At 43.8% G+C, this 12,924-nt stretch overlaps 1 protein-coding gene across 1 annotated transcript; it reads right to left on the bottom strand.

The window, feature by feature from the left end:
• Positions 1-282: 282 nt before the first annotated feature.
• LOC105689627 (von Willebrand factor A domain-containing protein 8) lies at positions 283-12,904 on the bottom strand. Its single transcript, XM_012406786.3, has 18 exons — positions 12,619-12,904; positions 12,421-12,501; positions 11,930-12,339; positions 11,686-11,850; positions 6,232-6,390; positions 5,916-6,140; positions 5,623-5,835; positions 5,109-5,552; positions 4,311-5,012; positions 3,835-4,215; positions 3,595-3,746; positions 2,957-3,386; positions 2,111-2,865; positions 1,703-2,013; positions 1,382-1,633; positions 925-1,319; positions 612-850; positions 283-534 (listed from the first exon to the last, which is right to left on the bottom strand). The coding sequence occupies exons 1-18, from the start codon at positions 12,731-12,733 to the stop codon at positions 423-425; spliced, it is 5,541 nt and encodes a 1,846-aa protein (XP_012262209.2). The 5' UTR covers positions 12,734-12,904; the 3' UTR covers positions 283-422.
• Between the last annotated feature and the right edge of the window lie 20 nt (positions 12,905-12,924).

The raw sequence follows: 12,924 nt of genomic DNA, 5'->3' as shown, positions 1-12,924 counted from the left end.
CGTCGAAAAATCGCATGCTCGATATCTCGAAGCTAACGCGGGGGGATGTCGGGGGTGGCGCGGAGACGTTGAAACAAGGGGGGGGGGGGGGGGAAATGCCGAGGGAATCGAACCGCGGTGACTCGATTCGGCGCAACGAGGCACACGGACGCGAAATGCCATCGCGCTCCGCGAAAGACCTTGGGACTTTGACCCCGTCATGCTCGTGTATATCGCTGTTGTACATCTATTTGATAAAAGGGCTCCGGTGACAACAACAACAACAAAAAAATACCCGCGAAATTCTTGCAAAACTATTTTTATTTTTATCGCTTCTAACCGATGTATAAATTCACGAGATATTTACAATGTGCCTTGTATCTGCACTGATGTGGGAATGGAGTATAGATCCATGCAACGCATCGGATTACCACCGGAACTTCTCAACGAACCGTGCTTAACACAGATGCGGCGAATATTTGCTGTAATATTTTTGGTATATTTTTAAGGTCCATGCAGATGAACGCTTTACCGGAAGGCATCTTCTTGGTCAATCTGGAAAATTCGTTATTATCGTGTCAGGGAACACGTGAATATAGATTGCCTGAATATATATCGGATCAAGGACCAACCTCGTTGCCTGATCACCGAGAGAACCGATGAAAATAGCGTAAGCATTAATGTCGGGATTCGAAGTAAGAATTTTAGCGAAACTCTGAGGCGGAATTCCATAACGTTCCAAATTCGCATCTGAAAGTACGACGACGATTGATTCGTCGGATTCCTCTTTCGCTAGATTCGTAATCGCGTGACGCGTCGCCTCCAGGGTATGATCTCCAGATGTACAAAATTGGGAATGCGCGTGCATCGTCTGGAATAGATCCGAGTAATGGATGAAAATTTGTGAGGAGATTTACATTTTTCTGAAAGACAAATTCTCTCTACCTTGATAACTTCGAGCCGCTGCTTGTTGTCGGTCGGCGGCTGAGAATGATTGACGAAATCTATGCGATAGTCGTCACCCGAGTGCCCGATAATGTCGTATTGAAACTTGTTTTCGTATCCGCTAAAAGCTTCCATGACCATGACACACGCCTCCAATTCCCTGTCGAGCCTTCCATCGTAGCTGTTGAATCTGTACATACTACCGGAAACGTCAACGACCAGTTTCAATCTTTTGGGCTTCAGCTGAGGCGCTCCCACTTCGGGATCCTGTTCAGCTCTCCGTCTGTATATAGTCCGTTCTCCCGTCAATCCTTCGATCAATTTAGTATCGTCAAGTTCACCGGACGTTTGATGCCTGGACCACTGACGTTCTTTACTCTTGGCTTGCAGGCTTCCTGATCGGTGAACAATAATTATGTAGCTCCAAGCTTCGACCTTTCAACGATGAATTACTCACCGAGAATCACCCTGAGAGCCTTGACCTGTTTATTCACGGCGTCGCTGAACTGCGTGTAGAGGTGGTGGTCGTATTCGCTCATTCGAATGTCCCTCAATCGCTGCTTGAAAGCGCGCAAACCCATTTCGCGCGCGGCTTTTTTCACGTGTTCGGGTACCGCGTTCTTCTCTTCGTCGCTCAGCTGGTGTACCGTGTGACCGGCGTCCAGACGATAGGGGCCTCCTTTTCCACCAAGTCCCGCGGTGTCTCTACCTGAAGCATCGATGATGATTCATTCGGTACGGATGAAATATTAAGGGTGCACGGAAATTCGTTCGTTACCTCCGGTTCCACCGGCCCACTGATTGCCCCCGACGTGCGGCTCGTTTTTGGGGTCGACTTTACCGTGCTTCGGCCCGCTAACGTCGAGACCCGAGTATCTCTCCTTGGTCATTTGCAAGTATTCACCGTCGGCGCCGATCATTTTTCGCCATTCACCCAACGACTTGGCTATGCTGGTGACGGCCGTTTCCCAAAGTCGAATGCACCCTCCCGCGTCTATCGTCACGTGATTTTCGTTCGACATCGAGGCAACGTAGACCGGCAAATTCGTCGTGTAGAGCCATTCGGTGACCGGTGATATTTTACCCGGTCTTTGAAACAGAAAAAAAACAAACAAAAATACCCCGTCAAACAACGGCCGACAGATACCAGAGAAATATCGGTGGAAAAAAAAAATATGCATCTTACTCCGGTATCGGTATGTAACGGAGTTTGCGGTGAGCGACATCCACAACTTCGAGGTACCCCGTGATTCCCGGCTGTTTTTTACCTCCGGGTAGTATGTCGGCCGGTACTTGTTCCGAAGAAACCGTTTTGATGATCTGTCCGTTTTCCGATACGATCGGCGGACAGTATCCACGGACGCGAGAGTTTCTTGGCCAATAATAAATGTCAATTGAACTGTCCAAGTCTGGAAATCCAACGGCTAAAGTTGCGTAGGTGTCGTCCGTGACCAGCAATCTGTTGGGCGATTCTATTTTCTGTTCTAAAACGTCACCGACCAACTCATCGTTGAGTTTTTGACAGCTTCCTCCGAGAACCCAACCCATTTTCTGAACGTCGAAATTCGTTTGGTCGATCGGTTTCAATACATTCGGACACGGTGACGAGCTGGATTCTTTCTCCAGGATGTATTTGCCGTTGGAAATATCTTGCACCAGCCATCTCGAGGGGGAGGATAAGAAAATCGAATCTACGTTGAAGGGCAAGGTCATCGAGTAGGCACTCATGGATTTTAAATCGATAACTTCGAGTTTGTTTGCGTGGATTGTGTATGAAATAATCTGATCGTTGGATTTCAACAGATCTGTTTTCAGCTGCCAAGTAAGATTGCCGCTGCGCAAAGCTCGTGACAACGTGTCACCAGCGGATTCGAGAAACGAGGATGAGTGAAGCGCCTGGACAGCGCCCGTTTCAGGGTTTATGAGAAGCAGCGAATTGGACTGAAACAGAAATACGGAAGAAAAATTGAAATTATCGGACAAAGTCCGCTTCGAGTTATTGTCCGAATGTCGTATTCACGAATGTAATTACAGTTTCTTCGTGGAGTAGAATATTTCTGGATCTATCGGTTGTCATGGTGAATCGCGGCCGATTACCGCGAGCCGGAGCTATTAAACCTTGAATAGAAATTTCGTCAATCTCTTCAGATTCTAAAGACATGCTGAATATTGATAAAGGATTTGTGGTGAGCGCGTGTATCACGTCGTCCGAGGAATCGTTTTTCGAGCCCGGTGAAACCGCGAGTCCTGCGACGGTCCCTGTATCGCTCATGGGAATGGTCCAGTAGCTTTGAAGCTCGGTAAACCATCCGGATCTTGCTTCGGTTCGGTCCAGAAGATGCTGCCTCCGAATTGGAAAAGATGGGACTTTCAACTTAACGAAACGCTCTTGAACACCGAGAATCTCCGGCCGATTAACGACGCTCCAACTCCCGGCGAACTTGATGTCGCGAAGGGATATTCTGCGAAGGAAGATACGGGGGGTAAGACGAACGCAGATTCTTATGATTGTTTATTATAGTTACAGTACGGTACAAAAAATAACGGGCTCTATTATACGGTGATGTATTGCTTCTGATACAAAAAATATTCAAAAGGGATATTTGTTCAGTTTTTATTTCTTTTGAGAATCAGGTGCCCGTAAATTACCAGCTGTCAATACAGTCTTACTCTTTAGCTAAGGCCACATTCTTGGGACTGGTACCCAACGGAATACCGTATTTGTGAAGTATGGTCACGAGTGTCTCGAAAACTTCCGGACTGTAACGGTCAAAGTCGAACACATTCCGCACTACGTTACTTAATGGTTCGTTCGGGAATTTCTGAAAAATTAAGTTTTACCAAAAATTTGATACGTGAATTGGAAAAATCTGAAATCGGCAAGAAAATGAAAGGTGTATAATAATATACCTGTAGATGTTTAACGATGTTGACAACTTCTCTCGTCGAGTACGGATACGAAACCAATCCTTGGTCCGCCATACTCCGTAATTCACCGAACGCTTTGACAAGCTTTTGAATGATTTTGTCGTCGACGTCGGGTCCGTATTCTCTGAGGAGCTGAATTTCGCTCTCAATGCTAGGATTGTCTACGGAATGTGTACTGAATAGATCACCCAAGGCACCGAAGAAGTCGTTACCTAAGAATGGGAAACCCGGCCGATTGGCGAGGACGATGATTCTGAAATCCGGGTGCATTTTTATCCGAGATTCGGAATTTTCAAGCGGAGAATAAGAGGGGACGATTCTTCGGCCGTCGGATAGTATCATTTCCCCGGACTCGACCAGCGTCTGAATATAAGTTTTTTTTTTTTTTTTTTTTTTTACAAAAATTGAATCATCGGAATAGAGAAGATACGGCAGTAGACGGTATAATTTATACATACTTTCAAAATGCATGTTACATGAGTTGGCGCTTTGTCCGCTTCGTCGACTACAAGAACGTGACCGAGTTTGACAGCTTGAACTAGGGGAGAGTCTTCGTAAACTACGACCCCGTCTCTCACCATCGGTTGGAGAGTTAAAGTTTGCACCGTGGTATCACGGTGAAGTTGAATATATTCCCTCGGTCTGTTCATAAGCTGTAAAAGTCTGTCGGCAATTTTGTTCTTTCCAACTCCCTGGTTACCAACGAGCAGCAGATTTTGTCCGAGGGTGAAATCTTGCAAGAGAGATTCCAGTAGAGCCACGTGTTGAGGTACGTCGTAGAACAGAATATCGGGAACTTTTGTCAATGCTGCAGTCCGATATCTCTCGACCGTCGTCTCTCCGATTTTGACGTTGTCACCCGAAATTTCGCACTTTCCATTCGTTTTCGTCTTGGTTTCCGTAGATTTGCTGATACCCAGTTGAGATAAACTGTCTTCTAACGCCTGTTTCGGTATAGCGGGTAAAAAACGAGCCAGACAAGCCCGTTGGACGGCATCGTAAGCCTCGTCTCCTGGAAATTTGTGCATTCTTTCCGCTATTCTCAATAACTGACGGGTACTCAGAGAACACGCCAAAGATTGTAGTGTAGCATCTGAGGAGGATCGTAAGGTGTGAGTCAACTTGATTATGTCAAGTAACGCCTTGCTGCTTGTGCCGAACTAGAAAAAGCAATAATAATGATCCAGAATGTCCAATGGGCGAAGAAAATTTATACAAGTGTTTTTTTTTGTTTTTTTTCTCTATTCGAAATGCACCTTTGACTGTATTATACGCGTTTCTTCGGCCTCGTCGAGTGGTCGCATTTCATGAAACAGAAACAAACTGAGTAATTCGGAATTGAGCCATTGCGCCGACGAGCTATTCGGTACGGGAGGTTCAGCTAGGGCGATCACCCTGAAGGACGGATGTACCCTGAGAATTCCCGAGTTTTTCATGTCCTCGTCAGACTTTTGATACTCATTTTTTATATCCTCGTATCGGTCGGCCCTCATCAGTCGCTTTCCATCGTGTAACTGAAGTTCACGGTCGTGTACGAGTCTGTAAACGACAGCCAACGTGCTCGGATGGATTCTATGTATTCCGTCGAGCACAGCTAACTTTCCCTCCAAAGCTGCCTGGACCAGAGGCGAATCCCTCCAGACCGTGTCCCCGTTCGGTAGGGTGGTGCGTTGCTGAATCAAATCCCTGGAAGTCATATCCTGAGAAAATATCTATCAGTTTCGCACAGCAATCTTACAGATTTTTGAAGAGGGGGGAGGATTTGCTTGCCTGATAGAGTACGATGGGTTCGATATCGTAGCCCAATAATTCAGCGAACTTATTGACCGTCGTTGATTTTCCGCAGCCTTTTGGTCCAACGAAACAAAAATCTGTCACCAAATGCGACTGCATCATTTCGGCCAAAAGATTATTTTGATATCTCGTGTCCACGAAATCGATCTTCGTGCCGACACCGATGGTCTCACCACAGCCAGAAGGGACCTGATCAAGGAGACGAAAAATGTAACAACTAATGTTTGCTAACGATGAGAAGTGGCGAAATAAACGATGAGTTAACTTGCACTGAATTTGAATTCCGAGTGGCCATTCCCTATGGTAACTTGTGCGAAATTATCCTCGATTGTAGAATTCTGTATCTTAAAATGATCTTCCGAATTTTTGGAACCCAAAATCTCGAAAGTTTTCAATATATCTTCAACAGCGTCCCTGCCTTCTTTTCCCAAAAATAATTTGTAGGGATAAAGTCTGTAGAAGGCGTCGTAAGGTGTGAGAGCGGGAAAATTATCCTGGAATAAAGAGCAAGCTTTCACTCATAGAATCGACCGAACGATGGATGTGACACTCTCTCTCTCTCTCTCTCTTTTTGAATCAACTCACCAGAATTTTGACAACGGCGGACAGATTTTCTAACGGAAAATCCGGGAGACCGAGATTGACTGCGTCCTCTGTAACGAGGGCATGACAGCAAGACAATAGCTGCGATAAAATTACACTGTCCACGCCGGGGGCTATCGCTTTCAAATTTTCCAACTGATCCTGCGGATTGGAGAAGAATCTAGTTGATAGACGTGCACGGTGACGTATATATAACAGGAGTTACCCAACAAGAGTTCGTGACTCCGTGTGTGGAATGCTGCTGGATAGCGTTAGGAACGGTAATCCAACGTGATTAACATCAAGAGCTTTCCGTGGCGAGGAGAGCCTTCAGCAAAACTACCGATCCGCACGCAATCCGCAGCTAGATTATTTCGGTTTCGAATCGCCGGCGAGTTTCAATTGAATCGTGTAATGCGGTAAAAAAAATTCGCGAACGGTTCCGCCGCTGGTGCATCCTCGCGGATTTACCGACAAAAACCGATTCGATCGGAGAGATTACGTACGCCGTATATGTTATACACCTATCTACTGCAGAAAGTGATTCCGGTCACAACGGCTATGGAATACGAACGGTTAGGGCTCGTCGCAGATTTGGCACGCGAAAAGTTTTTCAAGAAAAAGTTGGCTACGTATAGAAATACCGGCCGGGTAAGGACGACGCGCATAGCGACAGTTTCAGTTGAAACAAAATTTAAAATTATGTTCATTGCGTGCATCGATGAAATGAATTGGCAATTAAAAACTTTCTTATATAATATTCATATACCTGTGTATATTATTGCAGATCGCAAAGATTTTAGTATAATTCGCGAAGGTGCGGGTGATACCGCTGCTGCGGTGGACTGTGGACATTTCTTAAATCGAGAATAACTTGTGCATTTATATATGTATAGGTGTAAGTTTAGCAAAACTATTCGCCAATCCCGTAGCCGGTTCTTTTCTGAAGTTATTATAGCGATTGCAGAATCTGGAAATTCTCTATTCCGACATAGCGTTAATGTACTTTACGGATTCCACACTGAAACGCGCAGGATGCGACAAAATCACGCGACGTCCTGCAGAGGTTTATACCTATCAAAAGTAATAATTTTACAATGTCGAGGCACGGACTTCGGAGGTACTCAGATTATTCTAAAAGAATCCTAAACAATATTCAACGCCAGCTATAACAGAGAGAACATAAGTATATTCCCGCGTCACGTCGTTAGGCGTTTCAAAGTCTCTGGTGTAAATATAGGGATAATAAAAATGGAAATATGGGAAAATAAAAACTAGACCTTGCTACGGGGTGCAGGATAACAATTTGTAAAATAGCGTAGCCAGTAAATTATCATAGTATAGCTAATGTATATATGGAGCCACGGTGTATGGTAATATGGTGTATGCATGCCTCGCAATTTCAGCCTCTGTTTCCGTTTTAGGTTTACTCGCTTCTGTCACGGTATCGATTGCAAGGTGTTGTAATGCAGCTGGTGAGGCTGAGACAAAGAATAGGAAAGAATAATCGAAATCCTGGTAGCTCCGAAGAGGTGAAAAAAATCATTTTTCTCTTTATCAAATCTCAAACACTTCCGGAGGTCCCTGCCAAATGTATAGAACGAGATATCCAGAGTTTGCCCTCGATTTTGCGTGGTTCAAAGCCATCCGTGTTTTTGGGATAAAAAGTAGAATACGAGCGACGTACATTGCGTGAGAATTTCGCCTTTAACTCGTTTCCTGTGCGTGGGTTTTACCTAACCATTTGATATATTGGTTTCTTCTGTTTTCTGTGTTGGCAGAAGGATAAAATAGGCCGATAACAAAAGTAGAAAATTTCCGTCACGAACTACGGATCTCGCCCTGCGGCCCGTGTCAAAAAGCCAACTTTATTTTACCCCCGCGAAACGAATCGAAAATTTAACGAGACACGTCAATTTTATAACCATCGATGTCAACCCTTTCGCTGTATCTGGATGAGTTGCACCCTACGTATATACGCCGATAAATGTAGCGAAGAAATTTGTGTCACGATACGAAACAAGTAGTCTCATATGGAATCGCATTATAATATTTATACCAATTTTATTAAACATATACGGTGACATCCCATCCAGGTACTAACGATATGATTACAGCTTGAAATTTCAGGTGATACGAGCAACGTACTTCCTCTCTTCATTTTTTGTTCATTATTTTTACGTAATATTTTCATTATCATGATTGTTATGACAATTATTTACCTTCGCAATTTAATTCGAGAGGATCCGGCGGGTTTGATAAATTGGTTTACATGTTGGAAGCTCTCGCCCCCCGCGGTGCGCGATAGAACGTACGCTGGCCGCATGGTCTATAATCGACATTCGTTCAGATTGTCGAAAACAATTGTCATTGTTATTATCGTTGACGTTATGATTATAATTATTATTATCATTATTTTAAGCTTTATTATCATTATTTTCATTATTAGTGTTTTAACGTTATCGTTTCCGGATTAATACAGTTACAGTATCGGAGACGAATTATCAACGTTGTTATATAGACGGAAAATTTACTATGGACACGAAAGCCTGCAGGACTAAGCAACTGTTACGAAGCGTATCATGTTTCGGTGAAATTATCCTTTGTGTAGACTATAGTATGTAGAGAACTCCTCCAGGATAATTGAGCGAACAGCACCGGCTCCAGTTTACGCGCAGAATATCATAACGAATATCTGCATCGACTCTCGGAAACCCCCAATAATTCACACAACATTATCTATATTTTTCTCACTCTTCTTGAAATATTATTCGAGAGGAAGGCTTGTAACTTGCACACCGATAACTCGAAAGCATTTTGCGAGCGTATGAATACTGAACAGGAATTTTCCACGTTGGCACAATCAATCGCGGAACGATTCAATGGATGATAAAAAATTTTCGTTTGCCCCTGCGAGACTGGGCATGAAAATGTGTAGCTGTGGCTTCCGAGGGGGAGACCAGAGACTCTGTTTACCGTCGAATTCGGAGTCTTCGGAAAACTTGGGTTCTGGTAAATTCGATGCCCCGCTTTGGTTTACTTTATCAACAAAATATGACCTGACTACTGGAACTTCGTTTCCCAAGGATTTCGCGCCGGTTTCATCTTGCAGTCGTTGTTGCAGATGATTGTTGCCGTTGACGTTGTTGTTGCCGCGCAGTTGCGTCATCGGATAATCTTTCCCGGTATTTTTGTCTCGTGGATTTGTCTGCAGGGTATAATTTTGCACGAGTATTCTTTCCTTAGGAATGACGGCGGAACTTCCTCTTCTCCTGAACACGTCACTTTTTCTTCTTTGACCGGAAGAATTGGACGAATTGTTCACGTCCTTTGGGTACTCTTTGACCCGTCCGGAGAGATCCAGCCACTGAAGAACTCTTTCCGACAATGAGTTTTGCTGAATCTCCGGTAATTTGTTATTCGATTCGACAGTTTCAGCGGAACCGGAATTATCCTGGTCTCTGTTAACGTTGCCGCAATAAAAATCCGGCAGTATTTTTTGTAACGGTGTGTTTTTTGATTCACAATTGTAGTAATCATTACCAGAAACGGGTGAACGCGGTTGACCGTCATTTTTGGACAAGAATATCGCCGCCCTTGGGCAGATAGTCGTTGCGTTGGAGTTATTCCCGCCAAGTATAGCCCGCGACGTAGAAGGCGCGGAGTTACCATCCCTGTTGTCGATGTCGTTTCTCTCTACCACTACGTGGAGATTCACAAAACAGTCGCGCAAATCTTCACCGTCGGTGGATACTTCGGGAGAGAAATCACCAGAACCCTGCCGTGGACAATTGTTCGAACCTTTGGACGTTGGGGGGCGAGACTTCCTTCGCGGTTGTACCTGAACTTGATGGACCAACGGATCGTCCGGTGTCAATATCGCGTGGCGAACACCATCTACCCACACGGTGCGCACAGAAATCGGTCTCTCCGAGGAAGACCATATAGCTGGCATCCTCAACGACATGTGCCAGAGATAGTCTCCTTTCTTTGTTTTTTTTTCTGTAAATCCTGAAGTCCGCTTCGGAGCACGTTTAATTTTTTGCGTTCAATGGATAAATATTATTGACTCTAGTTATACGAAGTCGAGTTTACTGCGAAGGGATCGGAGACAAACATAGAGCAGTTGAAGATCCCTTTTCGAGGGTTGCCCCGAGGCACGCGATGGAAGACCGCGACGTCTGTGACCGTCGCTCTGCCACCGAAACGCCTTATGTACTTCCAGCGACAGGCTGCGGGGGTTGCTAGACTTCCCTCTGCCCCTCTTTCCTGCAAAACAACCCCCAGCCTAACTGGAATTTATCCCCCTCTCTCTCTCTCTTCTCTCTCCCTCCCTCCCTCTCCCTGTTTTTTTTCTTCTTTTTCTTCATCTTCCTCCTTTTATGAACGATAGAACATCGCTCGTGATCCAGTATCTCACAGCCGAAAAATCCCTCGAAAAAAGATATCACGCGATAATGAGATCAGGGCCGCGATTTGGAAAATTACCGCGTGAACCTTTTAGACAAAATTTTCGAAACCGATATTGGATGTCGATTTTCAGAGGTGCACATAATGCAAAAGTTGCGGAGTAGGTAAGATTATTTTTGTGTAGGTAGTTTATTTGATGCGTACAGGTACATTGAACACGGAAGAACCATTGAAATTATTTTAAATTTGAAAATGAGAGCAATTCAGATCGCGGTGGGTGGCGAAATGAAATTATTCAGGGCGTGTGACTATTATACCCCATGAGGACCAAGCAACGCTAAGTTGGGGGTTGAAAAATCGGAAATGTCATCCTGCTGACACGTGCTAATTACACGATGCGTGTTGCCATATTATCATAGCAAGCGTCACTTCGTTTAGTATAGCATAGAACCAAATTGAATATATGTCATTCCTTTTATTTAATATTTTTTTTTTGGTCTGCGTTTTAATGACATTTTTCAATTAAATGAACAAAGCTGAAATACAAATAAAGTAATACAAGCGAAAAAAAGCAATGTCATCGATCCGAAGATACGTGTTCAGCTCGGGAATGCGTGTGTAAATCGATATAGGAGATTATGACTAGGTTGTACACTATCACATATTTTTCGGTGGCGTGCGTGTTTCCGAGGTATTAGCTGATAATGAGAGTTATTTCAAGGGCCTTTACGCTTGATGGAATTAGGCAATATAGTTGATTGAGATTTCTACAACTCCACGGTTTTCAGTCGCGAATAGTGACCCGCGGCAGCTTACTGACTATGAACTCGACTGTGAAACTTTTAATGAAATTGCCATTCCCAGCGTTATTCTAGTATTTACTCCTATTTCCTAAACAGTGCATAATTATTCAACTTTTCCAATTACATTTAGGATCATTTTTATCGCATAGCATATCGCATATCGCGTACGATCGAACCTTACAGAGCAGTAATAAAATTCTAGGCCTTCAAGAAAGTTGAAACTGACTGGAAGTTAAACACTCACTCTAAACGATGTCTGAGGAATATGACGAGCCTGGAATCGAGAACGAAGCGGCGGATCTAAGGGATGACCTGGGTAACGAGACGAGGGCAGCCCGAGAGCGACTACTCGGAAATCCTCGCTCACCCTGACTAATTTCCAAACGTCCAGCTCTTCTCGGCTGTGGTTCTGTGAACATTAATTTGGAGGGCTAAGTTTTCGTCATTCAGCTCCACATTGACTGCCGGACATAATCGACTCTTTTTACCTGTAGTAATTTATCATATCTTGAAGCAGGAACGAGAAATCTGCCGTCTTCCAAATGCATCTCGCGATTTTCAAGTAAATTATTGAGAACCGGAAGTACATTTCTCTCAGCCTTCTCAATGCCTTCCAAGATTAGAACTCTTCCATTAATGGCAGCTCTTACTGCACCCTGATCTTTATAGCTGGCAGTTCCACTCTCAATCTCCCTACGCTGTTTGAGGTCAGCTTCTGTTGTGTCTCTCGACAGTGCTATGAACTCAGCCTCTCTCCCTGTTAGTTCCAAAAATGCTAAGGCAAGGCAGCGTCGCGTACGACCTGGACCGCCAACCAAAAAAATGTCCTGACCCAACAGGTCCTTTTGCAACATCCATTTCAAGTGTTTGAGTTCCTCTTGGCTGGATTTGGCTAGCACTTGAAAAATTGAATCAAATGTTAGACCGTTATGAAGCTTATCGAGAGAGACTTCAATTTAAATATGACCAAGAAACTTACGATATTTTCTTGGGACATATTCTGGATTTGTACTCTGCTTTACTTTTTTGGCAACATCCCCAATTGTTACAACAGTTTCGTCTACATGAAAAAAATAATAGAAACGAGTCGTGATCTAGTATTATACTCATTATATCGTTGAGGCTTATGAAAATGTAAAATTTTTAAGGCTAGAAGATATGAGAGAAATAAACTCACCGGACTTGCATCGAATAAAACCATATGAGTTATAATTCACATTTTTTGATGCATCCAGAACTTCCAGAACTCTATTTATCACAGAAACACGATGAGTGATACACGATCTCAACATTTTTCTGATGAAATATAGAAGAATATTTTCAGAATAGAGTTTTTAGTTGAAACATGGTTCACTCCTATCTTTTCTTTATTTCACTTTACGCTATCTAAAATTCTTCGACGAGCTTGTAGCATGATATGACAAAGATAATGTTACTCCAAAATATTCGCACGTGTGTGATGACACGACTATTTTCTGCTAGA

Source organism: Athalia rosae, chromosome 7, assembly GCF_917208135.1.
Source record: "Athalia rosae chromosome 7, iyAthRosa1.1, whole genome shotgun sequence".
NCBI classification, from domain to species: Eukaryota; Metazoa; Arthropoda; class Insecta; order Hymenoptera; family Athaliidae; genus Athalia; species Athalia rosae.
Note: the sequence above shows the minus strand (reverse complement) of the source record. Positions and strands in the feature narration are given on the sequence as shown.

Excerpts from the sequence above, each read along its gene's own strand:
- LOC105689627 (XM_012406786.3), bottom strand. The coding sequence starts at position 12,733 with ATGTTGAGATCGTGTATCACTCATCGTGTTTCTGTGATAAATAGAGTT. Across the intron at positions 12,502-12,618 it reads TTTTATTCGATGCAAGTCCG|ACGAAACTGTTGTAACAATT; the intron begins GTGAGTTTATTT and ends TTTTTCATGTAG. Across the intron at positions 851-924 it reads AGCGGCTCGAAGTTATCAAG|ACGATGCACGCGCATTCCCA; the intron begins GTAGAGAGAATT and ends GATCTATTCCAG.